The 27,871-nt window shown below is 26.8% G+C and overlaps 3 protein-coding genes across 3 annotated transcripts; all 3 read left to right on the top strand.

Annotated features, from left to right (window-relative positions):
- Nucleotides 1-1,148: 1,148 nt before the first annotated feature.
- On the top strand, nt 1,149-1,739 carry LOC136090395 (deoxyuridine 5'-triphosphate nucleotidohydrolase-like). The gene is made up of 2 exons (XM_065817008.1): nt 1,149-1,340; nt 1,491-1,739. The coding sequence occupies exons 1-2, from the start codon at nt 1,149-1,151 to the stop codon at nt 1,737-1,739; spliced, it is 441 nt and encodes a 146-aa protein (XP_065673080.1).
- A 5,660-nt stretch (nt 1,740-7,399) lies between these two features.
- Nucleotides 7,400-9,285, top strand: LOC136089497 (putative nuclease HARBI1). The gene is made up of 3 exons (XM_065815526.1): nt 7,400-7,770; nt 8,147-8,384; nt 8,634-9,285. The coding sequence occupies exons 1-3, from the start codon at nt 7,512-7,514 to the stop codon at nt 9,244-9,246; spliced, it is 1,110 nt and encodes a 369-aa protein (XP_065671598.1). The 5' UTR covers nt 7,400-7,511; the 3' UTR covers nt 9,247-9,285.
- A 7,058-nt stretch (nt 9,286-16,343) lies between these two features.
- LOC136090393 (ATP-dependent DNA helicase PIF1-like) lies at nt 16,344-17,710 on the top strand. Its single transcript, XM_065817005.1, has 3 exons — nt 16,344-16,551; nt 16,729-17,277; nt 17,499-17,710. The coding sequence occupies exons 1-3, from the start codon at nt 16,344-16,346 to the stop codon at nt 17,708-17,710; spliced, it is 969 nt and encodes a 322-aa protein (XP_065673077.1).
- The last annotated feature ends 10,161 nt before the right edge of the window (nt 17,711-27,871 follow it).

Below are 27,871 nucleotides of genomic sequence, written 5' to 3'. Positions count from 1 at the left end.
TTTTTTACAAAAAAAATTATGTTTTTTTGTCTTCTTCAATCTTTGCTTTTTTCATTTCATTCGTTTCTTTTTCGGCCAGATCTTGAGCGGCACGTTTCAGGTTTGGACTAAAACTTTTGCTATAACCGTTTTTATTTACTGTAGAAATCATAGGAGGTTCTACAGAAAAAGTCTTTCGTGTTCAGTAATATAGATGATATCATCTTCTTTTAATAAGCGAATAGTAAAACCGTTAAAAGAGGCGTTTTTTAATATTCCATTGATCATGTAAGCAAAATGTCATGCTCTGTCTAGAATATTTTCCAATACAGTTGACAAGAATAGAAGAAGTTTAAAATAATTTTTTATTGCATGATGCACATTTGATATTTAAACTCTGTACTTTGATATCTTAATTCTACTTTAATGTGGTAAGATAAGTTGTTACGACTGCTTTTGTTCTCCTTTTTATATAAAAGGAGCTCTAAAACTTACTTAATGTAATAAAACAATTCTTCTAGTAAAGAAACATATAATACTCATGTAATATTTAATTCTTTGCTAAAAGACTTGTTTTTTTTAGATAACAAGAAAAATGACAGATAATATTAGTAAATATTTTGAACAAACACAACTGAAGATTGTGAAATTGAAGCATAAGTATTTTAATAAAGATTTTAAATTCACAAAAAGTAATTTCGTAGAGGAATACGATAGAGAACTTGTGAAACATGTTAAAAGTTTGTTTTATCAATTATGGATAGAAACTGAATTGTATACGATGATTGTTATATTACCGTATATTAATGATTTTTTTATAGACCTTTAAATAATGAAGATTTAAAACGTTTTGATTTTTATGAAAAATGGTTTGGACATTGTAATGAGTGTAATAATAAATTTTTATTTTGTTTTTGTTGTTTTTTATTGTTGTAATAGTTTTTGTAAAAATTGTATTATTAAACATAAAAGAAAAAGAAATGCTTTTGTATATAGTGATAAAGAATATATTTGCATATACTTTTTTTTTGAATGATTAAAATAAGAGAAACAAAAAATTGGACTTTTTATGCTACAAAAGGTAGTGCTGCGTTTGACTTAAGTACAAAAAATTATATCTTACAACCAAATTCACGAATTTTAAATCTACTGGTGTTTATATTGAAAAAATGGATGAAAATATTTATGGTCAAATTTTATCAAAATCGGGTTTAGCTAACACAAACGGTGTTATAGTTTTAAATGCTCAAGGAGTCATTGACGCTGATTATAGAGATAAAATTAAAGTTATTCTTTTCAACACGTCAAACGAAGATTACGTTATTAGACGAGGAGATGCTGTTGCTCAAATAACACTTATAGTTGTCTTAAAAGCGCAAAAAATAATTACATAGGTTGCAGTAGTTATGACACTACAATTTCGATGATTAAAGATTGTGAAAGAACAGGCGGATTTGGTTCTTCAGGAAAATTATTTTTAAGTTTTTTGTAATTTTTTTGTATTTTTTTAGAATACTAATAAAAATATGGGCTATAAGGCAGAAAATAAAGAAGATCGTATTCAAACTGATAATGGTGTAAACAATAAAGATAGTACAACTAAAGGACCTATGATTGTAAGTCACACTGATAATGATGTGGGCCTATTGAGTAACGCATTATCACTTACTCATGTTAAAAAAATAAAAGATTTAAGTGAACGAGTTGAATATTTAGAAGAATCAGGTTATTCAGAACAAAGTGGTCGAAGTTGTGGATGATAAAAAAATAATTGATATGTTAAAATAGAGTAAAAGCTTATTGTTGTGCACCATTTTTTTTTAAGGGTTATAGGTTTATTATGAAATTAACTATTGATAATGAGGAGAATCAAATTGGGTTATTTATTGTTATGGCTTTTACAACACGTGATGCGATTTTAAAGTGGCCGTTTTCAGAAAGAACAATAAAATTTAAAATATGCAGTCCAGAAGGTTTAAAACTCGAAATAAGTTTTATTACAAGTTTTATTAATGAATATATCGTAGAAAACACTTTATTTAATAAATGTAAATTAAGTAACTTTTTTTCAGCAAACTAATAAAAAATGGAAATGGATTTTTGTATTATATTAAGGATTATGTATTTCTATGTCTTATACAACACGTGATACAATCTGGCCAAGGTAAATGTAAAAAATAGTTGATGTAATTTTTTTTAGCAAACTAATAAAAAATGGATATATTATATGTATTGTTTCTAATATGGTTTATGTATTCTATGTTATGTTTTTTAAAACACGTGAAACTAAAGAGGATATTGGTTGTGTTTATGATAATCTTGATCTTGCTTATATTTATAGTAATCTACAAGTTAGAGATGATATCGATTACGGTTTTTTTGATTAAATGTATAAATAGATTTTTTGTAATTTTTAGTAAAAAAATGGCTATTACTAAACCAAAAAAATGTTGGCGGAATCTTGAAATTGTAAATAAACATGTATATCATTCTTTTAAAAGAATTAAAATACTTTCGGATCAAGATTTTAGAAAAGTAATTATGATTGGTTACGATGGCGATATAGAAACTTTAGAAGCCATATTTGATATGTCGAGAGATATTCGTTTGCATTTTAAAGAAAAAAAATAAAAACAATTTTTTATTGTTAACAAATTAGGTTTAAATACCTTTCTAAAAATATTGGTTTGTTTGATTACGAAAGCAAATAAAAGATTGGAAGATATTGAAAGAATTTTATATGGTTTACAATTAAAAGAAGAATGAGAAAATAGGAAAAATTTAAAACTTGAAATAAAAATCAAGACAGCGACAATAAAGAAGAAAATTTGATTAAAATTGATGAAGAGGATGATGAAGAGGATAAAAATTTAATTGAAGATTAAAATTTTGAAGAAAAAAGCAAAGAGATATTTGACAATATATATAAATTTTTAAAAAAATTAAATTTTTATTATAAATGATGTGGAAAAAATTCAACTAAAATTATTGTTATTTTTTTTAGATAACTAATAAATGAAAACTAAAATAGAAATGTGCTGCAATATAATTTTAAATATGGGCAAAAATCAGTTAAGAAGATTAAAAAATGTATACAATTTTATTGTTACTCTTTATTATTATGATCCTCAAATATTGGTTACAATTTTTGATTACATGGAGAATTTATTTAAATTTTTTATCAATTTGTATGATCTACATGAAGTAAATGCGTTTATAACCATTTTCAACAATTCAATCGCAGAATGTAATAAATCCATTGAAGCAATAAAAATCTCATGCTTTAATATGTTGTGAAATGACAGAAAGACAACTACGAACTTTTAACATTATAAAAAATTTAAGAAATGACTTTATTAACTTAATAAAATAAACGAATGAACATTGTAGAAAATAGGTTTTAAAAAATAAGTATTTATTATAATATTGTTTTTTTTTTCAGCTAAATAATAAAATATGGAAATTATAGAAAAAGTCAAGTTTTGGGATCAAATTAATCTGGAGTGAAATGATTTGTTTGAACTGTTTCAAATTTTAATAAACTTTTTAAAGAATCATGATTTTCAATTAAATCCATTAATTGTAATAATTTGATTGAAATTTTTTACGTATGGCAAAAGAATGAAGTACACATTTTAAAAGACGACATTTAAGTTTTACGATGTAGAGAAATAATAAGATTGAAATTTATAAGTTTAGTTAAGTTTTTAATATTTCTGTAGATTTTCATATTTATTATGATAATATGTTATTGTAATTATTTTAATAAATGTAATATTTTTTTTCACCAACTAATTAAAAATAGATCAAAATAAAAGTTTTCATAAATTAATAAAAAAGAAAACTTTCATCGAATACATAGATTACAATATCGACCTTGCTCTAATTGTGCTAGTGGGTTTGACTAGTGATCACGATAATTGGCATACATTATATAAATTTTGTCCAGAATTGCATACTCATTTCTTACTTTGCGTGAATTTATACTGTTAGACCAAAACCAAGAAGGAATCTTGACAGTGATGGAAAAAGTAAAAAAGATAATTATTAAAAATGGTAGTGATAAATTTAAAGATCGAATGTATACTCGAAATCTTTTGGTATAATTAATTGCACACATGATTATCATGTCTAATATTGCTATTGAAGAACATGAAATGATTGTAAATAAAGAAAAAGAAGAATATAATAAAAGAGATGATGCAATAGTTTATTTTTTTATACAATCGCGTTATCCTGAATTTCAAAAAGATTTGAAAGAGTTTTTTTACATGACTAAAAATTATGAACGTTTAAATTTTAAAAAATTATCAAAAATGAATTTATTTTTAACTATATTGTGATTTTAAAAAAAATTTTGTACTTTAGCTAACTAATAATTATGGGTAATGGTGTATAAATAAACAATTACAAATGTTAAAAGATTTTGTTACAGTAGATAGTCATCGAGATCAAGGGAATCATGCTTTTGGTAAATTGAACGAATTAATACAAACAATCGCACAGGTTGATTGTTTTAAGAATCGTATGGAAACCTTGAATGTTTTTATTAAAGTGATTTCAAATATGATTATAAAAATTAATGTAGCTGTTAATAAACTTGAAAAATTAGTATCGTTAGAAAAAGAAAAAGATAGAGATGAAGCTATGATTTCGTTCTTATAAGAGAATTATCCAGAATTACAAAAAACAAAAATGAAAGAATTTACATATCAAAGTAAGAATGAAAAACTTTTAGAAAAAAAAATAATTTAAAGTATGAAATTTTTATTTTGTTTAATTATCTAATGAATGTTTCTATTAGTGAAAAATAATTTGTATGATATGAACACAAAACTTTTTGAAATGTCTACCTATATGTATGCTCGTGAAAACTTTTAGAAAAAACCTTGTAATTTTATTTTGTAAAAAATGTTTTTTAAAAAACATAATAAAAATGGAAATAACTGAAGAAGAATTTTTAGAGTTTATGAAAGAAGTTAATGAAATTCAACAAACAAAAATCCAACAAGAAGTACATCTAAAAGAGCGGATAGGTTCATATGGCAATTATGAACGATGTACGATGAATATGTGTAAATATGCATTATACGATTGCATTAAAGCTTCGCAAAATTTAGGGTTTTCAGAAGAAACATTATTTGACATATATAAACACAAATACGAAGATATTTATTTTTTAGCTAAATGTTGGTTCTGCAGGTGGAATGGAGTGTGAAGGAGCCAGTCGTATTTTCCAACGATCAATTAAAAAGCATAAGTTACAGTACATTACTTTTTTAGGTGATGGAGATAGCAAAAGTTACAATAGTGTCAAGGATGTTTATCCTAATTTTAAAGTAAATAAATTAGAATGTGTTGGACACTATCAGAAGCGTGTTGGAACCAGACGACGGAAATTGAAAAAAACGGACCTGGTCTATCTTTAGAGGTTGTGTACAAGATCAGACCTGTGTTTAAAGAGCTCACAAAAGAAGATGAGCTTAAAAATGTCTGCACGGAAAAACACAAAATGCAAATAAGTCTTTCCATGGGAAAATTTGGGATCGCATACCAAATACAAAATATGTCTCGCTGACTTTGCTGAAGTTTGGTGTTTATGATGCTGTTGCTAATTTTAACATTGGGATGAAGTCTTCAATCCTAATATATGAAAAATTGAACATGGTATCAGGTTTTTATACACTAAACGGTTCTAACGACATAAATAAAACACGCTTAAATGGTCGATCTATAAACTAAAACCCGATAACAAGTTGCATCGTCAAAAGTTAAGGGCTAAAAAACTGAATAAAAGTGACAAAACCTCTGAAAAAGAAAGTAAAACGTATGAAGCAGGAGGTTTTTAATGCTAAATATAGTCCAATATATATTGTTACGTATATTTGTAGATCTTATATCTTTTATTTTCAGTTTTTATGTGTTTTCTCAGTTTGAGGTTTTTCAATATGCGGGCCAAAATTCCAAGATAACCGCTTGAGCGTTTTTTCTGAAATTTTCAACATGTTTTCCTTTTTATAAAAGCTGCGTTTTAAACGAAACAGAATTTTGAAATACTTTTGAATGAAACAGTATGACTAATTTAATTTTTCAAAATTAATCATATTTTCCATATATTAACATACGTTAAGTTATTTCTTAAATAATACATTTCTTAAATAATACATACGTATTAGACTAATACCATATAAGAGAGCTAGCTCTCTTATATGGTACTATAGATATGGAGAGCTCTCCAGAGAGCTCTCTTATATGGTATTAGATGGTTAACACTAGAGCAAACCATCCATTATATAGAATGATAATATGATTATATAGATATAGAATGATAATATAGATATTATATAGATATAAGAGCTCTTATAGCTTGGCTAAAACAAGGAGAGCGACCATAGTAATACTATGGTCGCTCTCCCTGTTTTAGTTTGTATAACATATAGTTTTATTATGTTGTATATGTATACAATTGTAATATTTATATAATTTAGTATATGTTTTAGTTTGTATATAATATAGTTGTGTTATAATACAACCATAAGGTATTATAGTATAGATATATCCTATAGTTTTGTAGTATGACAATAAATAGTTATTGAGATAACTTAATGATATATATGAGAGTTATTAAGATAACTTAATGATTATATATGATATATCCATAGTAGTATGAATATTTCATATAGATTTGTAGTAAGCCAATAACTTAGTAAGTAAGTTAAGTTACTTTAATAGCTATTTATTGTCATATTACAAAACTATATGATATATCAATACTATATTAACTTATGGTTGTATTATAATACAACTATATTATATACAATACTATACAAATACTATATACAAATCTATATACAATAATATTATTGAAGTATATACTTTATACTCTTGTCTCTCTCTCTATTATGTTACTCTCTATTACTATATTACTATAATCTCTCTATTACCTCTAAATATTCTCTAAATATTACCTCTCTCTCAGAAAGAGAGAGAGTTAATATTTGTGCTAATATAGATGCAATGTTATTTAGGCATTTTATTATATAAACAGAGTAAATGGGGTTTAATGCCCCATAGGGCTTAATACCCCACTTTACCCTACATATAATAATAATGTACAATATTCATCAAAGTCTTTTAGTAATAATATATATTACTAATACATGTACATATATTAAATTTAATATACACATAGATTTTGTTACTATATGTTACTCATACATACACACGTATTTAATATATGTGTATGTGTGAGTAACATTGTTACTCATACATTTTTACACACACATTTTATTATAATAAAATATGTGTATATTAAATTTAATATATGTATATATATTACTTATATCAACAGCGTGTTTATCAATAACGTGTTCATTGCGCATAATAATAATATTATTATTAGGTGCAATAAATACGTTATTGATTTAAAATTACTAATTTAGTAATATATACAGAATAATATTATATGATTTTATATAGAATAGCATATTAAATTAGCTATTTGAAATGCTATTTGAAATATTCTAGTTAAAATGGATATTCAAATGATTCAAGAAATTGAATTCCAAAATCAAAATTGGCGAAAGGCTCATCGTGCTGTCCTTAATGATTTTTCAGATGTTGAATGTCGTCAGAAATTTCGTTTACCGTTGCGTAAAATATCTGAGATTGTTAACACTCTACAGGATGATCTGTCTTCAACAACTGGCCAAAACAATTCCATTTTACCAGAAACTAAAGTACTTGTATCTTTAAGGTTTCTAGCAACAGGAAGCTTTCAAAATCCAATAGGTAAGAATTATATTATGTGTATATATTTATATATGTTATTGAAATGTATTTAAAAATACTTAAAAAAAAGTAAACATGTTAGCTAATGCTTCACTTAATTGATATTAGTCCAGTGTTTAGATTATAAATGTACGTTCTTTAAGAGACAAAAACCAAACATGATTTTTTAAATTAACAGAACATATTAATTTTTTTAGAATAACTGCAATTTCACAAAACTATGTATTATTTTGTAAGGTTAAAAGTTAAGGTCACACATCTTGTATAAAATCACAGTTTTTATTCAAGAATTTTCCGTAAACATAAACAATTCATAAATTCAATCATAAACTACATCTGAATGAAGCTATGAAAGTTTATTATTTTTTAATTTTAGGCGACACTTCTGAGATGAGCCAGGCTAGCACTAGCCGAATAATCCATCAGTTTTGTGAGTCATTTATGCAACACTACAGCTACCTTGTCAAATGGTACAGTAGTCAAGAAGAAATAACTAAAGTGAAACAAAGTTATTTTCAGGCTTGTGGAGTAAAGGGTCTTTTGGGCCTAATTGATGGTTCAATGGTGCCCATCAAAGGAGTCACTGGGGCTGATGAGCCAGCTTTTATTTGCAGGTAAAAAATAGTTTTTAAATGAGCCAAAGTAATCTTTAAATAGGCTTGAGTAGTATACAAATTACTATTAAATAATATGATTGACATTTTTAATTTTTTTTTATTCAGTATTTATTACTGTAGGATCTGAATGATCATATTGAAGAGTTAAAATTCTAGTTCCTAATTATAGTTATAGTGTAATTATACATTTTAACTTATAAAAATTCGTTCATTTTGCTTATTAATATGTTTTGCTTCATTTTTTAGAAAAGGCTATTCAGCTATAAATTGCCAATTTGTTGTCGATTATGATGGACAGTTCAGAGATGTAGTAATTAAATATCCAGGATCATGTCATGATGCTTTTGTTTATTCAAATTCTACTTTAAAACAAACGATGGAAGCTGATCCAGTTGCAGGTTTTCTTTTTGGTGATTCAGGATACGGGTTATCGCCAGTCATGATTACACCATTTAGTCCTGCAATTACCCCTGAAGAAATGTTTTTCAACAATACCCACTCAAGGGTTCGAAGTAGAATAGAACGTTGTATTGGCAGTCTCAAAAACAGGTGGAGATGTCTACATAAAAGTGGCGGAACTCTTCAATATTCTCCTACCAAGTGCTGTTCGATCATTTATACTTGTGTATTACTTGAGAATATGTGCGATTCATTGGGTTTAAAAGAGCCAGATAATGTAGTAGCTAGCGACGATGCAGTTGGTAACACTGAGATAATAACAGATAATAACAGCACTGAAAATAATAGTAATTTTTATCACGTTGGTCGAAGACAAATCAACCAAATTCGACTTGGTTTAACTAGAAGAAATGATTTGAAAAACTATATGTTTGCCAATAGACATCCCCATGTTTTATAACGTTGTGTTATTAAATAAAACTGTTATTTAAAAAAAAAAGCTTTCTTTATTTAAGAAATTTAGTGTGTAAAATAAAAATCTTTTTTTAAACTTTAATAATGATATTTATGTCTATGTTTTTGTGCGATGTCTACGTCTCTAAGTTCATATGGGATTGTATAAATTAATTTTTGTTTTATTTTGAAAAGATGTTAAATTAATCAACAAATATAAAATAACATTCAATTTATTAAAACTATAATATTGATTTGATTATTCTAAGATGCTATTAATGTGCAAAGGGTCTTAAAAATTTAGCTTTTGTTTTTAAATCAACATTAGAACAAATTATTTTAAATCAATAATAGAACAGCTATGCTATTCACTTAAGAATTTTTTTTGTTTCATGTTTCATTTTTTGCCATTCGAACATTCGTTTTTAGCTAATGATGAACATTTTTAACTATTATTAGGTAATAAATAAAATTAATAACAAATCAATTTATTAGATAATATGAATTAGATAATGTACATTTATTAATTATTTGAGATTGCTGAAGCGATTTCTTTCAGGGAAATAGTCATCTTTTCAGATGACTCCGCGAGACTTTTTGTTGACTCTGCAATGCATCTTAAGGTGTCGCCAATACTTTCCAAAAGTGGTTGATCAGTTAGAATAGTTGGCTTAAGAGCAGAAGCTATTTGCTGTCCGGTTTCAATAATTTGTTGACTAAGCTTGGACATGTTTATCATATAGTTATCTACATTTGATGACGATAACTTTCGTTTTTTAGAGGACTTTAGTGACTGTTTACACTAGACATTCTAAAATTAAATTTAAATTCGATGTTAAGAAATAAAACAATTTTAAACATAAGTAGTAGTTTATTTATTTTATTTACTTTTGTTGTAAAATAAAAATAATTTAAAGGGAGTGATGCACCTGTTTTGTAAAAATTGGCTCAACAGACGTTTTGTCTTGTATTGTCAAAAAGGTAGGAGAACTAGTTGATGCAGTGGAACTTAGCAATTCTTTGGTAATTGAGGATGTATCGTGCAACAATGGTGTCTATAATTCAATATAAGTACTGATTACTGCCAAAAATTGAAAAGAACACTAGGGATCAAAATACAAATAACATATTTTTTGGGAAAATAATATAAACATACTTTTTTGGACTCTTTTGAACTAGATTGCACTATATTCTCTTTGTAAATCTCATTATCGTTGCAATCTGAAGACTGCATATTGTTGCTAAATTATACAAGTTATATATATATATATATTAGGGATATGACTTTTTAATTTTTTTTCAAATAAAATGTTTCCTGTATCATAAATCGATGAACTTTTACCTAAAATCATGAAAAAAGGCCCAAATAGCTTTCTGCAACAAAAAAAGGTCACCCCCAAAATAAAAATTTGATTTACCATTTTTATACATTCATTTTTGACCGATGTTTTAATCTTAAGCTTAATTCTCAGCTTAATTCTATTTATTTCATTATTTTGTTATGAATTTATAAATATAACGCCACACGTTACCATGGCAACGAAACGGCCGTGTGCCGGCAAATACTTGGAATTGTTATGTGATGACGTCATTGTGTTACCACGGTGATATAGACGACTGTAACAGACTGTAGAAGATTATAGAACTTAGTAGAACATTCTGGAAGCTCTAAATAATTATATAAGCGAGCTGCTGTCAGAGCTCAGTGTTGATAATGTGAATAGTTCTATGAAGTACTCTGCGTGTAACTGAGCTAATAAGGAACTACTGTAGCGAACTAAAGACGCTGTAAGTGTACGAAGTATAAGTAGTTGTAGCATTATCGTTAGGATACGGACTGGATTATCGAACTGTTATCAACATTGACTGGATTATCGAACTATAATTGGATTACTATACAGTTAAAGTATTTTATTAATTAAACGACTTTATTAAACGGATATTTACGCTCAGCTATCCGTAAAGTCGTAACAATATTATATGATGTCTCACAAGAAAAGTCATACCACAGTAACAAAGAACAAGAAGACTTGGACTAAAAATTTGGTGAGATTTCAAGAGTCACACAGAAGAAGAGGAAGCGTGGCTGTAGAAGAACATTCACTCGATGAAAAATCCAGAATACCACTTCAATTGCAGATCGTAGGAAGATACCAGTTTCTCGGAGCATATGTTAAAGGAAGAAAAGAACGAATAGACCAAATTTCTAAGGAAATTACAAAATTGTGGGACAATAAACTGAATTTTCCACGTGTGTCTGATCAAGTGATAAGAGCAAAGCTTATGAAGGTGCTGAAGGTCTATGATGAATGTGTCAAGCGTGGAAAATATGATGTTCTCAATGCATTATTTGACATCACGAAAGTGAATGGCCAGTGGTTATCCTCGGAAGATAAACGTCTATACCACCTACAAAAAGAAAGTAAAGGACAGGTGGGGTACTCAACAGGACAAGTGGCAAGTAAAGAAACCATTCACCCTTCCAAGAGAAGGAAAGTCCAGTCTGAAACAGCAATACCTTCCACATCACAAGTCCTGTCTACCACAGACAGTGGTACTGAATCTGAAAACTGCAAAAGTAAGAGTGAAGATGATGAAGACGACGACGGTGATAAAGACGATGATGAGGACACTCAGAAAAAAACTAGAAAGCACTACAAAAGTAAATTTGCTGTAAGTATGGTTACATCAAGTGAAGTTTCCACAAAGAAAACTGCTAAAATATGCAAGGTAATATCACAACAAGGTATTGATATTCCAACTCCAAGTCAATCAGCAATTTACAAGTCCATATTCAAAGAGGCAGGTAAATTAAAAAAAGAAATGATACAACAACTTAAAATGGAACAGTGGTCCTTACACTTTGACGGCAAACGAATAGATGATAAGGAATATCAGGTAGTTGTACTTCAGAATGAAAGAACTGACGTGAAACTTAATGCACTGCGTTTAAAAGATGGCAAAGCTGAAACTGTTGCTGAAAAAATTGCCGAACTTATTGATGAATACAATTTGTGGAATTCAATTAAGATGATCATTACTGATACAACAAACGTCAATACTGGGAAGAGAAATGGAGTTGTTGTGAAGTTGCAACGTATGTTTAAATTAAAGGGTGTCACAATACCACAATTTATCGGTTGTCAGCATCACGTACTAGGCAGGATTCTCCGTCTGGTGATGGACGAAGAACTTGGGGGTGATACCAAATCTCCAAACATTGAATACCCATTTGTGTCTGAACTGTTGAATAAGTATGATGAACTGAAGGATAAGTTTGTGAATGGAACTGTAGAAATTCTTGATAAATCAGGGTGGAGAGACGATATGAAGTTTTTGTACCATTTAACAAGAGTGTTTAGGTTCTATGAAGAACAAAGAAACTTCCCTCTGATTCACTTTCAGAACATTCCTAATATGAGCAATGCCAGATGGAACTCAAGAGCCATTCTCGCCATTCTGGCGTTCATTCTTATGCCTGAAGCGAGAAAGAATTTGGAGAAGGTTTGCAGGTTCATTTCATATGAGTGGGCAGAACATTGGTTTAGTAGTCAAAAGTACAATGACAATGACTTCAAGAATTTATCTGATGTATTGAAGCCTTACAAAAAGGCATTGCAGTCATTCAAAAATCACTGGAAGAAAGAGCCATCCGTCATCGACATACCACGAAGTAATCAGATAGCTGAACGTGCAATCAAGATGATGCAAGACCTGTATGCTTCCTGCAGAAAGAAAGACAAACTGCAACTTCGATTCATTCTAAGTAATAAGCGCTAGACTCTTTATGAGACGTGAGCATCATGTGACCCATGTACTAAACACAGTAGGCCTATAGACACAGACAGTTATGTATATTGTTGTACTAGACGCTTTGATACTGTTAATTTTGTAATACTTGTATAATTATATATCACATAATGTTTTTTGTTATATCACAGTACATGTTGCATAAATAAATAAAATAACAACAGGAGTATGACTCTTACAACATCTTCAGCCTTTAATATTCATTTACTGTACAAAAGTGTACCTATTGAAAATTCGATTTTTTGGTTTTGGGGTGACCTTTTTTTCAAAATATGTCAAAATGAAACATCTATTCGTTCTTTTTACATAAAAGTTCATTGAATTACGAAACAGGCCTAGTAGGTTGCAAAAAAGTCATATCCCTAATATATATATATATATATATATATATATATATATATATATATTTATATATATATATATATATATATATTTATATATATATATATATATTTATATATATATATATATATATATATATATATATATATGTATATATATATATGTATATATATATATATATATATACATATATATATATATATATATATATATATATATTATATATATATATATTTAGCAAATAATAAAAATAAGCAAGAAAATTTATTAAACTACCGCATTGCACAAAAAATAGTTTGCATACTGATCAACCGTTTGTTCCTTTGGCTGTAGTGAAAAACTCCCTGATATCTGTTGAAAAATAAAGTCGTTATTCGATGTGGTAGGACTTTGAAGAGAGTCAATACCTCCAGTGTTTCCCTGTAAATATATATGTATATATATACATATATATATATATATATATATATATTTATATATATATATATATATATAATATATATATATATATATATATATATCCATATATATATATATATATATATCCATATATATATATATATATATATATCAATATATATATATAAAACACACAAAAATTATATTCTTCTAAAATCATTACCATGTATGAAACTTTTGGCATCTTAGACACCATTTGCTGATCAATGGAGTTAAGCTCTTCCAAGCACCCCTCACCCCCGCCAGTCTTTTTTAGACTAGAAATAATCCGTGCTGCTTTTCCCTTGCTTTCAGATTTTTGATCAGATAGCTTCTTTTTACATTGTAGCACTGTGCGGTCTGAACCGACAAGAGAAACCTGGTCTGCAATTTTACTCCATGCATCGTCTTTTGTAAGTTTTGAGATTGCTAAAAATAATTGAAATTTTTTATTAACATTAAAAATGTTTTATCATTATTATATAATATATATCTAAAATAAATCTTTTTTACAAGGAAAAAAGTTTCCATCAAGCAATCTCTTATTCTCGTTATACAGCTTGACCAAAAGTCCTATCTGCTCAAGCGTCCAATTTTCAGCTCTTTTTTTAGAATCTTTCGTGATTTCTGACACTAGAGTAAATAATTTCTCAAAAAATTTTAGCATCAACATATTTATCATAATGCCATAATAAAATAAATAAATAAAACGCCATACATAAATTAAAGCACTAAACTACTTTTTTGTACCATTTAATATAAATTTATACTACTATTAATATTAAAAATGATTAGTAAAATATTTAGTAGAAAAAAAGAGTTAATAAAAATAAAAACCTACTTCGAAGCAGCAATATTTATTTATTACTTATGCTACTTTGAAGAACTTTATTTTGTTAACAAAAATAAGTATAATAAATAAAATATAATAAATAAGTCTGCAGATATTTTATAGTAATCAGTAAAGGCATTAAAAATTAATATGTACATTTATAATTTTTAATTATTTCCTTATTAGATCATTTGCTGAGTAAATAGTATATTATTTTAATTTAATTAATCAAGAAATTAGTTAAAGAAACATTTAAAATTTAAATTAAGTACGTGTATTTCCCCAAATAAGAAAGAAATTACTAGAAACATCTCTCTCTCAATCGTTCATTCTCCTTAATTCTCCATCTCGTCTTCACTTCCTTTTTTGGGAAAATATACGTTCTTAGTTATATATAATTTATATATAACGTTCTTAGGTATAAATAATTATTTAATAACTTAGTTATTATATAATTATATATAAGACACACATACAGATATAAATATATATAAATATATATATATATATATATATATATATATATATATATATATATATATATATATATAGATATATGTATATATATATATATGTATATATATATATATATATATATATATGTATATATATATATATATATTTATATATATATATTTATATATATATATATATTAATATATAAATATATATGTATATATATGTATTTATATATATATATATATATATATATGTATATATAAATACATATATATATATATATATATATATATATATATATATATATATATATATATATAATATTTTTGGTAGATACCTATCAAAACAAAAGAATTTAGTAATACTAACTACTTATTCTATACAAATAGTTTTTAAATATTTGCGTAAGTTTTTGCGTAAGTTTTGCGTAACTCATGCGCAACCTTAACTTTACGCAAACGCTACGAAAAAGTTGTGAATACCAAATAGTTACGCAAAAAATAGTTTGCGTAAGTTTTTCATAACTTTTGCTCAGCTACGCAAGAGTTACGGAAAAGTTATGAATAAGCACCCAGGCCCAAAACCTTTTTTTAAAAAATCTGTTTTGTTTAAAACACTCATAAATCTATTCTAATTGTGTTTCCAAAGTTTCATTCAGCCTTTTTTTATTAGTTTTGCTAAAACTTGGCCAGCGCAATTCTTATTTTTTGCTTATTTTTGGGGTTTTTTACAGTTACTACATCAACCGTTGACCAATTTTTTAATTTTTTTTTGATTTTCTACATTTATGATATGGTTAATCATTTTATGTCAAAAGTTGTTATTTATTGTCTATATTTAAAAATGGGGGAGTATACCCCTTAATGAAGAAGAAAGTAAAAATTTTTTCTTTGGTTAAAAGATGAAAATGATAATGATTTTTTATTCAAATTACGAATTAACATTGATTTAAAACTTATATCTATGATTTGGTATATTAAATACGCTTATTTATATATTTAATCAGAATAAATTTGTAATTTTTTTTATTAAACAAGATAAAGGTTATCTTTACAACAACAAAAAGCTTTTCTTTGGCTTGACGAAGGACTTAATTTTTTTATTACTGGAGGCGCTGGTTGTGGTAAAAGTTATTTAGTTAAAGAAATATCCCAAAGTGGACAAATATATAAAACAATACTATTACAGCTAGTACAGGAAAAGAGGCTAATTTATTAAATGATATGACTATACACACTTTTGCAGGTATTGAAAAGGGAGTAAAAGGTTTAGATTATTCTATACAACACATGCATCCTGATGTTAAAAAACGTTGTTTAGAAACTGATGTTTTAATTATTGACGAAATTTCAATGATTAATGCGGAAACTTTTGACTTGTTACATTTGCTAGCTTGTAAAATTAAACAACGCGACGATGAACTTTTTGGAAGTATACAAACTATTGCTTGAGGAGATTTTCTTCAATTATCACCAGTTAAAGGAGCTTTTGTTTTTAAATCGAAAATATGGCAACAATATATGACCAATGTTCTTGTATTAACAGAATGATTTAGACAAAAATTTGAAAAATTTTTTAACGCTTTAAATGAAATACGATTTGGTAAAGTATCAGATCAAACTATCGATTATTTAATGTCTCGTCATTTTGAAAAAAATGAAAATATCATTGTTAAATATACAAGATTATTTTTTAATATTGCAGAAGTAGATTATTACAACCCTATGAAAATGAACGAGTTAAAGGATGTAGGACGTTGGTTTCATTCTAAAGACGTTATTAAAAATTCAAAAATTAATAATACGTTTCAAATTCTTTTAGCTATTCATCTTAAAATTGACGCCGTTGTTATGCTGGTTAGAAATATCAATGTAGAAGAAAAATTATGTAATGGTACAGTTGGTATTATTACTTTATTAGAAAATAATGCTGTTTTGGTCAATATAAAAGGAAAAGAAGTAAAAATTGAACTAGTCAAAGCAGATATTTTAGATTTTTCACATTCTGTTGTAGCTTCAAGAGTAGGTTTACCTTTACGATTAGCTTTTAATTTTACAGTTCACAAAGCTCAAGGAAGTACAATGAACAAAGTCGTTCTTAATCTTAGTTCTAATGCTTTTATTAATTCACTTTATTATGTATCTTTATCACGAGTTTGTTAAATTAATGATGTTTATATTATTCATAAAAACAAAATAGAATTGCGAAAAATATTTCAAAATATAACTATTAACAAAGATAAATAAGAATTTAATAAACAATATATTAAATTTTTTTTAGTAAAAAATTGAATTTCAAGTATAAAACAGAGAAAAGTAAATTTAGTAATAACAGTGTTTATAGAGAACACTTTTAATATATCAAAGATCATTATAAAGGTGAAGACCTGGTTGAAGAGTTGGAACTTAATATAGAAATTCAAAGTCTAGAAAAAATTGTTTATCATGTGGAACAAAAAACTCTAGAAGAGTATGAAATTGAAATGAAAAACGCTAGTACTTTTGATGATTTGTTTCAAAAAATTTTAACTGGTTATAATATTGTTACTTTATGTGTAAAATCAACAGAAGATGGTTATTGTAAAATATAGAAACGTAACAGTTCGTTTTTTTTTTTTTTAAACCATTAGATGGATTAATTAATTTACGTTTTATAAAACTTTATAAAAAGCAAACAAGTAAAAAAAACTCCCCATTTAGGTAAACAATTCTCGATATGTGTAAAAATCAAGTTAATTATCAATTCGGATCTAATCAAATCTTTTTACGCATTTATAAACCGAGAAACGAAAGAACAACTTAAAATGATTTAAAAATAAATATTTTATATTTATCTAATGTTGTAGATGTGGACGAATCCTTAGCTAGTATTTTTAATAACGTTTTGCAACTTTGCTTGTGAAAAAATAAACGATCCAACACAATATTCTTTTTACGCTAACGAATTTTTAACTTTACTCACCTCTTTCTATTCAGTAGGCAACGTAAGAATAGTAGCCTATTATTATCATATAAAACAACTCACTTTTGCCAAATTATGAAATTTTAATAAAAAATACAACATTTCCTTTCGTAACGAAACTAAATTAACAGCTGAAGGTTTTTATGCTAGCACTTTATGTCGCGTTTCTTATACTGTCATGACTTCTGGTTTTCTAGAAAGCGAATCCCTATTAGATAAAAGTTTTGCAAACCGAAAAGCTTTTGATTTGTTATTAGAAACAAAAGACATTATTAATCTCAAATGGATACAATATGGTGAACTGTTTCAAGGATTTAAATACGATATATTAAAAGAATATATTCAAAATAATAGTTATTTATTATCAGATCAAAACATTTATAATCGAATGATAGATAATTATGACATGAACGATGTGTCCAGCAGAGCTCTTGGTGAAAATATGCTCTACTTAACATTTAAAACTTTTTTTAATAATGTTCCGACGTTACCTTTCAGAGATGTAACAGAAGTAGCCAATTTAAAAGAAGATGTAGAACAAACTTGCGTCAAAGGGGGTTTGTCTGCATTTTTAGAAAATATCAAATCCAATTCAAATCAATTTTTCAACACTGAAAATGCAATATAAGAAAAACTTTTACTTGAAATGTTAATGATAATGGGTACAATGTATAATTCTCAACTTGTTCGTTTAAATTCTCTATTATCTTTTAAAAAATGTTTTGAAATAGATTCTAATAACATTAAAAATTTTACCAATTCTTTAAAATTACTGACCAATTTTAAAAAACGAAATTTATTTGTTTATCCAAAATTAATCACTTCGTTAATACACACTTCTACACCTACAATAGAACAACGTTTGTCTGCTCCATATACACTATTGGAAACTAAAAAAGAAGAAGACCCTCTACACCACCTGAAACTACTACATCTGAAATTGAAACTACTACATCATCTGAAACATTAAATAGCGAAGCATCAGGTGCTAGCCTTTAACTAATACAACTGCTGCAACTCCAATGTTAACAGGATCAAGTCGATTAGGATTAAGAAAAAAATTTGAAACTAGATCAAAATCTAAGAATACAGGAGAAAGAAGAAAAACACCGATAACAAAATATTCCGACTTTTAATAAAAAATAAATAATGTCTTAAGAGACGCTATTGATAACATTGTTGAAGAACAACTGACCAAATTATCAAGTCGATTGTTTGGTTTAACAGACGTACCCAAAATTAAGAAAGTATTGATTCAATTTTAAACTTTAAAAAAAACCCAACAAATTTAAATTTTTATGAACAATTAAAAACACTTTTAGAAAGCTCCATCTACGCTAAATGAAACGGATTAATAACAGCTTGGTCACATCAAACCTTACTTTTTAAAAAAATAACATATGCAAACGTTAAAAAACAAGGTCCGAGAAAACCCTACGTCTACGAGAGTCATCAATTTTCATACGACAACCCTTGTCAATATTTTCAAGCTGATTTAGCTGATATGGACAGTATTAATTTAAATTTTACTCCTCGTTGTCCTGAATTTTGTTTAGTTGTGGTTGATGGTGTTTCGGGAAGAGTTTATTTGAGAGTAACAAGAAAAAAAAAGTGCAGACAATGTACTTAGCAGCTTTGAACATATTTTTTGAAGATATTAAAAGAGACGATGAAACTTTTATTTACCTACGAACAGAACAAGGTGGTGAATTTTTTAATAATAAAATGGACCAATGGTGTGAAGAACAAAATATTATCATTTTCATTCTTAAAATTATGGAAAAGCTTATTAAGCTGAATCGGTTATAGGACGTTTAAAACTACTTTATTAAAAATTAAGAAAGCAAGGCGAAGTTCAAAAACACAATTGGAGTTTTTTTATAGAAGAAATTGAACAAAAATTAAACGAAAAAGAAAAAACATCCAGCGGAATTAGTCCTGAAGATTTGGACGCTAACAATGCTAAATGTAAATCACTTCGTTTAATCAATCAATACCGCAACGCCAAAGGACGAGGATACAATTTTTCTTCCAAAATGTTGCATCGTGTAAAAAAAGAATATAAAAACGAAAAACTTTAAATTTTTAAACCTTTATTGCAACAGAATGCTATTTATATGCGGTAGTGGTGTAGTGGTAAAGCGCTCGATTTATAAGCGAGAGCTCCGAGTCCGATCCCCACCACGTCCTTGGTAGTACCGCGCTCAACTTGTTTCTCCGCGCAGCGGCTTTGTTCGTCAAGGTTTCGTGTTTCAGAGTTATAGAGTGGAGAGAGGGTTATAACCACTATTAAGTAGCCTCCTCATCAGTAGTAGCCTTCTTGGCCTTGAGGAGGTGAATAAAAAAAAATTTGAAAAAATATAAAATGGATGCCATAGACTCCTTTAGCAAATCGGCTACTCGTAATCATCCGTATTGGGACACTACAAAAAAAGTAATTATTATGAAAGTCTCTAAACGCTCCAACCCTTCAGCATAAGGTTACTTACCCGTTTATATTTATAAAGTCGGACTAGTAGACAATTTAAATACGACATACCAAGTCAAACGCGAAGACTTATTACCTATTAACAAAGACAATAAAGACATTTACTATCAAAACTTTAAAGAATATATTTATACTTTTTTAAAACCTTTGAAAAAGAAACTGCAAGGAAAAATGAAAAATGAACAATTTAATATCTGATGATGTATTAGATGTAAATAAATATGATTGTAGTACGTATTATTTTAGCGAAATTAAAAATAAAAATGATTGTAGCGTGCATTATAATGTTTTGAACGATTTTATTTTACCCTTGACGGCAACCGATATAAACAAACCTTCACTTAAAAATACCATCATGCATTTAATGAGCATGGATGTTTCTACTAATTTAACTCGATTAAATGAAAACATATCGTTGTCAGAAAATAGTTATGGTTTAAGAATGGAATCCAAACCTGCTTTAAAAAAAATGTTAACAGATATTCAATACGATATTCTTTCTTATCCTACCAGAAAAATGAATCAATTTATCTCGTCACTAAAAATGTTGTTTTGTATACAAATCATATACCATTACCAGAAGACACGTTTCCTTGTTATGACATATTAGATATGGAAAACATGAACGATTCACATCTGAGTAATTTGTGGAGCTTTTATTTGGCAAGTGGAGGTAAACTCCTTGGAACTAATGCACTCAGTGCCTATCAAGACGACTTTTTAATTAAAAACTTGGAACTTTATAATTCGAAATTGAATAGAGTTTTTACTTTTTCAGACTTTTTTTCAAATTATTATAATAAAGATAACAAAATTTCAATGTCAAAATATTTTATCCAAAATATTTATTTGATCATTTTACTGAACTTCGATACAATACCAACTTATTAAGTTTACCCATGATAAAATTTACGATAGACAATGACAAAAATATTCAACAAAATTTATTTAACGTCAATACACTAATTAATAGTAGAACCAACTATAATTTAATGTGGTATTACAAAAAAAGAAACTAATATTTAACTAATCCATTCTTTCTACAACCTATTCGATCTACTTTGAATCCTGTAAATACAAATTTAAACGAAAGAGATTTATCTTATTTTGGACTTTTTTCAAATAGAAAAACTGCAAGTCCATACGTAATAGAAGTTTTACAAAATTATTACAATACGGCTATATTACTGTCAGATCTGCCTACGAAACATATTCAAATGCTCCTTAAATACTCACATTAGCAAAAAAAATTTAATTTACGCTAAACTCCGCTTTTAACTGCAACAACAATAGCTAATATTACACCTGAAATACAAGTCGTTATATAAATTTCTCTTTGTTAGCGCGACTGAATTGGGTGCAGAACCTACAGAATTAATGACAAGTTTTTTCAACTTTATTTTCGTTTTACATCACAAAGAAAATATTATCGTTATACTTTAAAAAATATACCTTTAGATTCTTACCTTTACCTTTTCTTAACGTCGATCAAATCATATGGCCCGAACGAGAATTAAAAATGATGGATGTTTTTACCGAAAGTATAAACATGACAAACAATTTACTCAATTTAAATTTAAATAACATGACCTTTAGCGATCATACTTATGCAGGACCAGATTTTACCATATTTAATAAATATCTTACAAATAAAGCAAAAGGCACACCTACATGTATTCCTGACCCTATTGACGGAGTAACAAATTATTATACTCTTTTTTTGTTTCCCATTATTCCAAAGAAAGTTATCATCTCCAATTAATATTAGTACATAACTTATGAAAGGTCTAATAAGACTTCAATTGAACAGTAATTCCTATTCAGATTATGATACCACTAATACGGGAATAATGTACTCATTGGCACTCCTGAAATTAAAGGTGCTCCATTTCAAGTTTTACTTTCTAACTTGCCTGAAGATATTTATAAAATTATGACAAGCGATTCCTCTTTGATTGCCAAATATAACGCAGAAACCTTTATCGAAGTTTTGTTATATTGCGAGCAAACCAAACCCATTTTTTCACCTACCAGTAAAGTACCTCCTGTGAGAACAACTACCTTTGAAAGAGCTACTTCACCGAGTTATAAAACATAATTAAACAGTGCAAAGCCGTATTGAAAGTAAATAATCCAACAGAATTAATATTTTATTACACTTTTCTTAACGGACAATTTATTTGTCAATAAAAAAGCGACGGAACCATTATACAAACTTGGCTCGACAGTTTACCATTATAAAATATTGTTTTAAAAATGTATTAACCCATTGGAAATAATCCCATACCTTATACTTTACTTTTACAAAGAGATCAATACAGTTTAACTCAAGAATTAACCATAAGACATTTTTAATTTTTATTAAATGAACCGTATTTGAATTGCATTTTTTATAAGCTAACGACTGCTTATTTTATAAAGATTATTAAAAAATCAAAACTTATTGTTTTCTATTTTTAACCTTTTGTTTATGGCTCGCAGGCGTACAAGAAAAAGCGGACATCTTCGTAGACATCGAAGTCATAGAGGGAGAGGAAAATTTATAACTCGTGTTAAAAAGTTTGCCAAACGACTACTTAAATCAGACATAGGAGGTTACGCACTCGATTATCTACAAAAACAACGTAATGGGTAAAAAATTTTGTTTTACCGCCAGTAAAATAAAAAAGACCTCGTGTAAAAGAAAAAAAAATCAAAAGACATGAAAGAATTCGCGGTACAGGAGATTTCCTAAAAGTACTTTCTGCTCTATACTTATACAACAATTCACATCAATTTAGACTTGTAGCTAAAGATGCTCCTCCTGTTTATTTAGCATTCTAACAAACTAACATAATAAACAAATACAAAAGTGTAAATTTATATGCGTTAAAAAAAACGAGGTGTTGTATATAAAAAACTTTATCTAATCTTAATATCGACATAATGCATAGAAAAGGAGGAAGAGGAAGAGTTTATATACCTCTATTAAAAGGCGCAGGTAAAAAATGTTTAAGAAGACGAATGCGCAGTAAGTTTTACCATTATTAGCAGCACTTGTAGGCCCAACTTTATTATCTTTTCTTTCACGTTGAAAAATGTACAAAAAAAAGATTAAAAAAAGACATTATAAAAGACGAAGAACAAGGCGAATTCATGGAAATATTTTACCGTTGTTAAGAGCACTCGCATCCCGTCTTGTACCAAGTCTTTTACCTACGATTAAAAAAGCTGTTTTGGGTGTAGCTATTTCAGGTAGAATTTCTTACTGAATCAATTAAATTGGAAGATAATTTTATTATAATACATTATAAAAATGAATTTACAATGTTTTTTTTTATATTTTATTACAAACATAAAAACCCATTATTGTTCCACGTAAAACTAAACCAGCCAATAACGCTCCAAACAAAAACCTCCGACTACAATGATAATAATAATCGTTGTAAGCGCTAGCATTGTCATTATTTTATCTTTTACTTTATTAACGGACTGGACACGGTCGAATAAAATTGCTATGTGAGTTGTGCGTTCCACCATGATCTAGCAGTGGGTCTGGTTTATACGGTTGAAATACTGCCGCTGTTGACGGAGTTTCAAATGTTTTTTGTTTCCATTTATTATAAGAAATAATTTTTCAATCCTTATATACTTTTGGTCACGCTTCATTAATTAGTTTAAGTTTTTTTGGGGTTTTTTTGACGGTTTTTTTTGACGATGTCGGAAGGCGGGAAAGACGATCGATCATCGAACGGGAAACAAAAACGTAACATTCATATATCATCAAATGTAATTTTCTAATTAGATGTTAAATGTTTTAAAACAAATGAATAAGACTTTTCTTTGATAAATTCTTTAATATTATTATATTTCTTACTCAACTTATCTTAACATGTTAATTTTAATATAATAATAACTAAATTTATTTCCTCTTTTCTTATATTTTCATTATAATAATCGCTAACATTTTCATTCTTTAATTCATCTAATATATTTGAATTCATTCCTAACTCGATATAATCTAAATTCGCCACACTAGTATAATACAAACCTTTAAAACTTGTATATCTATTTTTATGTCGTGTGAATATTATGACATTTGAATCAAACACTTCAGTTATTTTATCAAAAACGAAAAATATAGATCTAATACCATTGAAATTTTCATTATTAAAAATTTTTTCGATATTTATATTACAATAGATGTGATTAGTCATATCGTGTATGTAAATATTTAATAATTATCATCGCATATATTTTTTATAATATTATTAAATTCATTATCGATTGTTTCATCATCGCTATTAATAAATTCACATACTTTATCGTAATTATCTTTAAGTAGTTTATCATAGAAACATTCTTTAAATCCTGTGTCATCTTCGTCGACATCTTTATTTTAATCTTTCACTCCGCTGCCATAGGTTAAATACTAGGGAAGATTACTATATAACATACAATATAATACTATTAATTAATCAGTTATGTTTTTATAGTTTACTTTATTTTTTACAATTATTATTTACGCAAAATTTAATGACTTAAAATCAATATTATTAACAGCAAATTTAGGTGTATCAGTATATTTTTCGCATATATGCGTATATCCAATAACACCATTATTGTATACTCTCCTTTCAGTAGATAAAATACTACAGAAGCGTGTTAACAAAGTGATATATTTATAATTATTCCCTTTACGGTAACTATTATCACTCTTTAAATTTACAGTTCTTATTCTATTTTGTTTCTTTTTGTATATTTTTTCTATCTCATCTTTAATTTTCTTATATGATATATTATTCAAATATAAATACATATATTTTGTTCTATTTGATACATCTTTAGAATAACCAAACTCAGCGTCAAATGTTTATATTTTTTTCAACTCACCATTGATTTTATAATAAAATATTATTGAAATAATTTATTTCCACACATTTTACTTATACTTTTTTCTCATCTTTGCTAGATTCACATGTTTTTTTAAGATGTTTATGATTTGGTATTAATCTTAACTCATATTTTTCATTATCATGTTCATTATATGTATCAATTTTTATAACATGAATATCGTTTGAATTATATTCGAAATCAATATTATTATTATCCATTATGAGCTTATAGTAGTATAGTAATTTAATATATGTGATATTAAAATCAAATAAACAGGGAAACAAAAAAAATATTTTTTTTAATATATGATTTATAAACTACTATTAATAATCGAATTTGAATAGATATGATATCAATCAAATATATAATTTTCTTCTTGTATGATTAAATAATTATATAAACCTAACCAACTACATCACATGCTAAAGTGGTAACGCCCCAAAGAAAACGATTGCTACTTTTAATTTTATTTTTTTATTTTTTTTTCAAATTTACTCATATCTGGTTCATCTCACATCAATATTTTTGACATTGCTTCGTTAAAAATATGATTATATTTAATTACATTACAGAAAATCTATAATAATTTTGTTTTCCTCGTAGTTTTTAGATTTTTGTTTTTAGGTATTAATCTTGATTGATATTTAACATTTTCATTATCACTCATTCTAATATCAATAACATGTATGTCATTCAATTATATATCAATTCAGGTATATTATTTTCCTTATCCATTATTTGTTAAGTCAATTGGTATCTATTAATATTATATAGTAATCTATATAATTAATATGTTATTAGTTTCAAATGTGCAAACATTAAAAATAATTATATTAGCAAGAAAGTATACATATAATTAATATACATTTATTTTATATATGCAATTTATAAATTACCATTATTATGAAGTTTAAATAGTATTATATTAATTAAATATATAGGATCTTCTAATCATATAATTGAATGATTATGATGTAAACCTTGGGGCTGTATCATTCTGAACAAATAGCAGCTTTAAGAGCATCTTTAGCGGTTCTAAAATCGCAGTATTCTCATAACATCCTCTAGAATCATATTCACTACCTAATATTAATATATTCAATAATATATTGTGGGAAACATATTCATATTTACTAATACTATTGAAAAAACTGCTTTCATCGTAATCGATACCACCTTTAGGATCATCTAAACCAATTTCTATAAGGTTAAAATTTTTAGCGCTTTTAGTAAAATTACTAATTAAATCTATATCAGAATAATCTTCGATGATATATAATTTTATAGTAATTTTTTTATTATGCGCAAATGCATTTAACTTAGATATTATCTTTTTATTGCAATTCTTCAAACTTATAATATCATCTCTTGTAAGTCGTGTTCTTCCATTATCTGCTTTACATATATAATAATTGTAGAGTTTAGTTATGCTCATTAATAATTACTTTCTTAAACCATCTATTCCATCATTATAGTTATCATAGTAGTCATGTATATGTGTGTGCACAGTAACTCGTATTGCTCTTACGTTCCAATAACGTGTGTGTTCTATATTTTCTTCATAATTGTTAGATTTTTGGTCCTTTGGTAATCATATAAAATATAAAAATAATAGAATTTCAGTATAAGCGCTATATAACAAGATGTATTTTATTTCATTTGCATTTTACTTATCTGCAAAAATTTAACTTTCACTTAAATTAAGTTTATTAATATTCATGTAATAATATTTGCATATTTTCTCTGATGTATCTACGAGACATTTTATAGAATAATCATTTTTTGATTCTTCAATGTTTTTAGATATTAAAGAATAATTATCCTTATGTAGTTTACTGTAACAATAATCGCATCCGTTATGATTCACAATTTCTTCAGAAATACCGTTAGTTTCACATTTGCATAACTTTTAAGTGTCTTTTTTTGGAAAGAAAATTATCAAGTAGTACTAATCGTGAGTGCTGATATTTTCAGGTATTCCAACATATTGAGTAGAATGTTCTATAAGAACTCCATCTTCTTGGTTGAAGAATCCCAAAGTGTTTTCATAATCCATTATAGATTTGTTAATGCAAACAAATTACAGGTCAACAACTTTATTATCTAAATAACACTAAATTATATATTATACATTTAATTTCAAATAAATAATCATGTACTTTTTTGTTTAAAATTAAAATATCATATATACTTTTCTTGCTTAATAATATTTTCTTCAAATATAACATGATAAAAATAAAAAATTTAATATTATTATTTATTTACAATTAATTTTATGCACTTTAATTTAGTAAAGTTTAATTCAATTATTTAAACTATTGTTGTAAATTTATTATATAAAGATTAAAATTCTACAGTAGAAATAATATAGTTATAGAGCAAAAAAAATAATTCTACAATTATAATAAATAATTGTATAATTGTCTT

This window comes from Hydra vulgaris, chromosome 13 (assembly GCF_038396675.1).
Source record: "Hydra vulgaris chromosome 13, alternate assembly HydraT2T_AEP".
Classification (NCBI taxonomy): Eukaryota; Metazoa; Cnidaria; class Hydrozoa; order Anthoathecata; family Hydridae; genus Hydra; species Hydra vulgaris.
The sequence above is the reverse complement of the archived record's forward strand: the minus strand, read 5'-3'. Positions and strand labels throughout refer to the sequence as shown.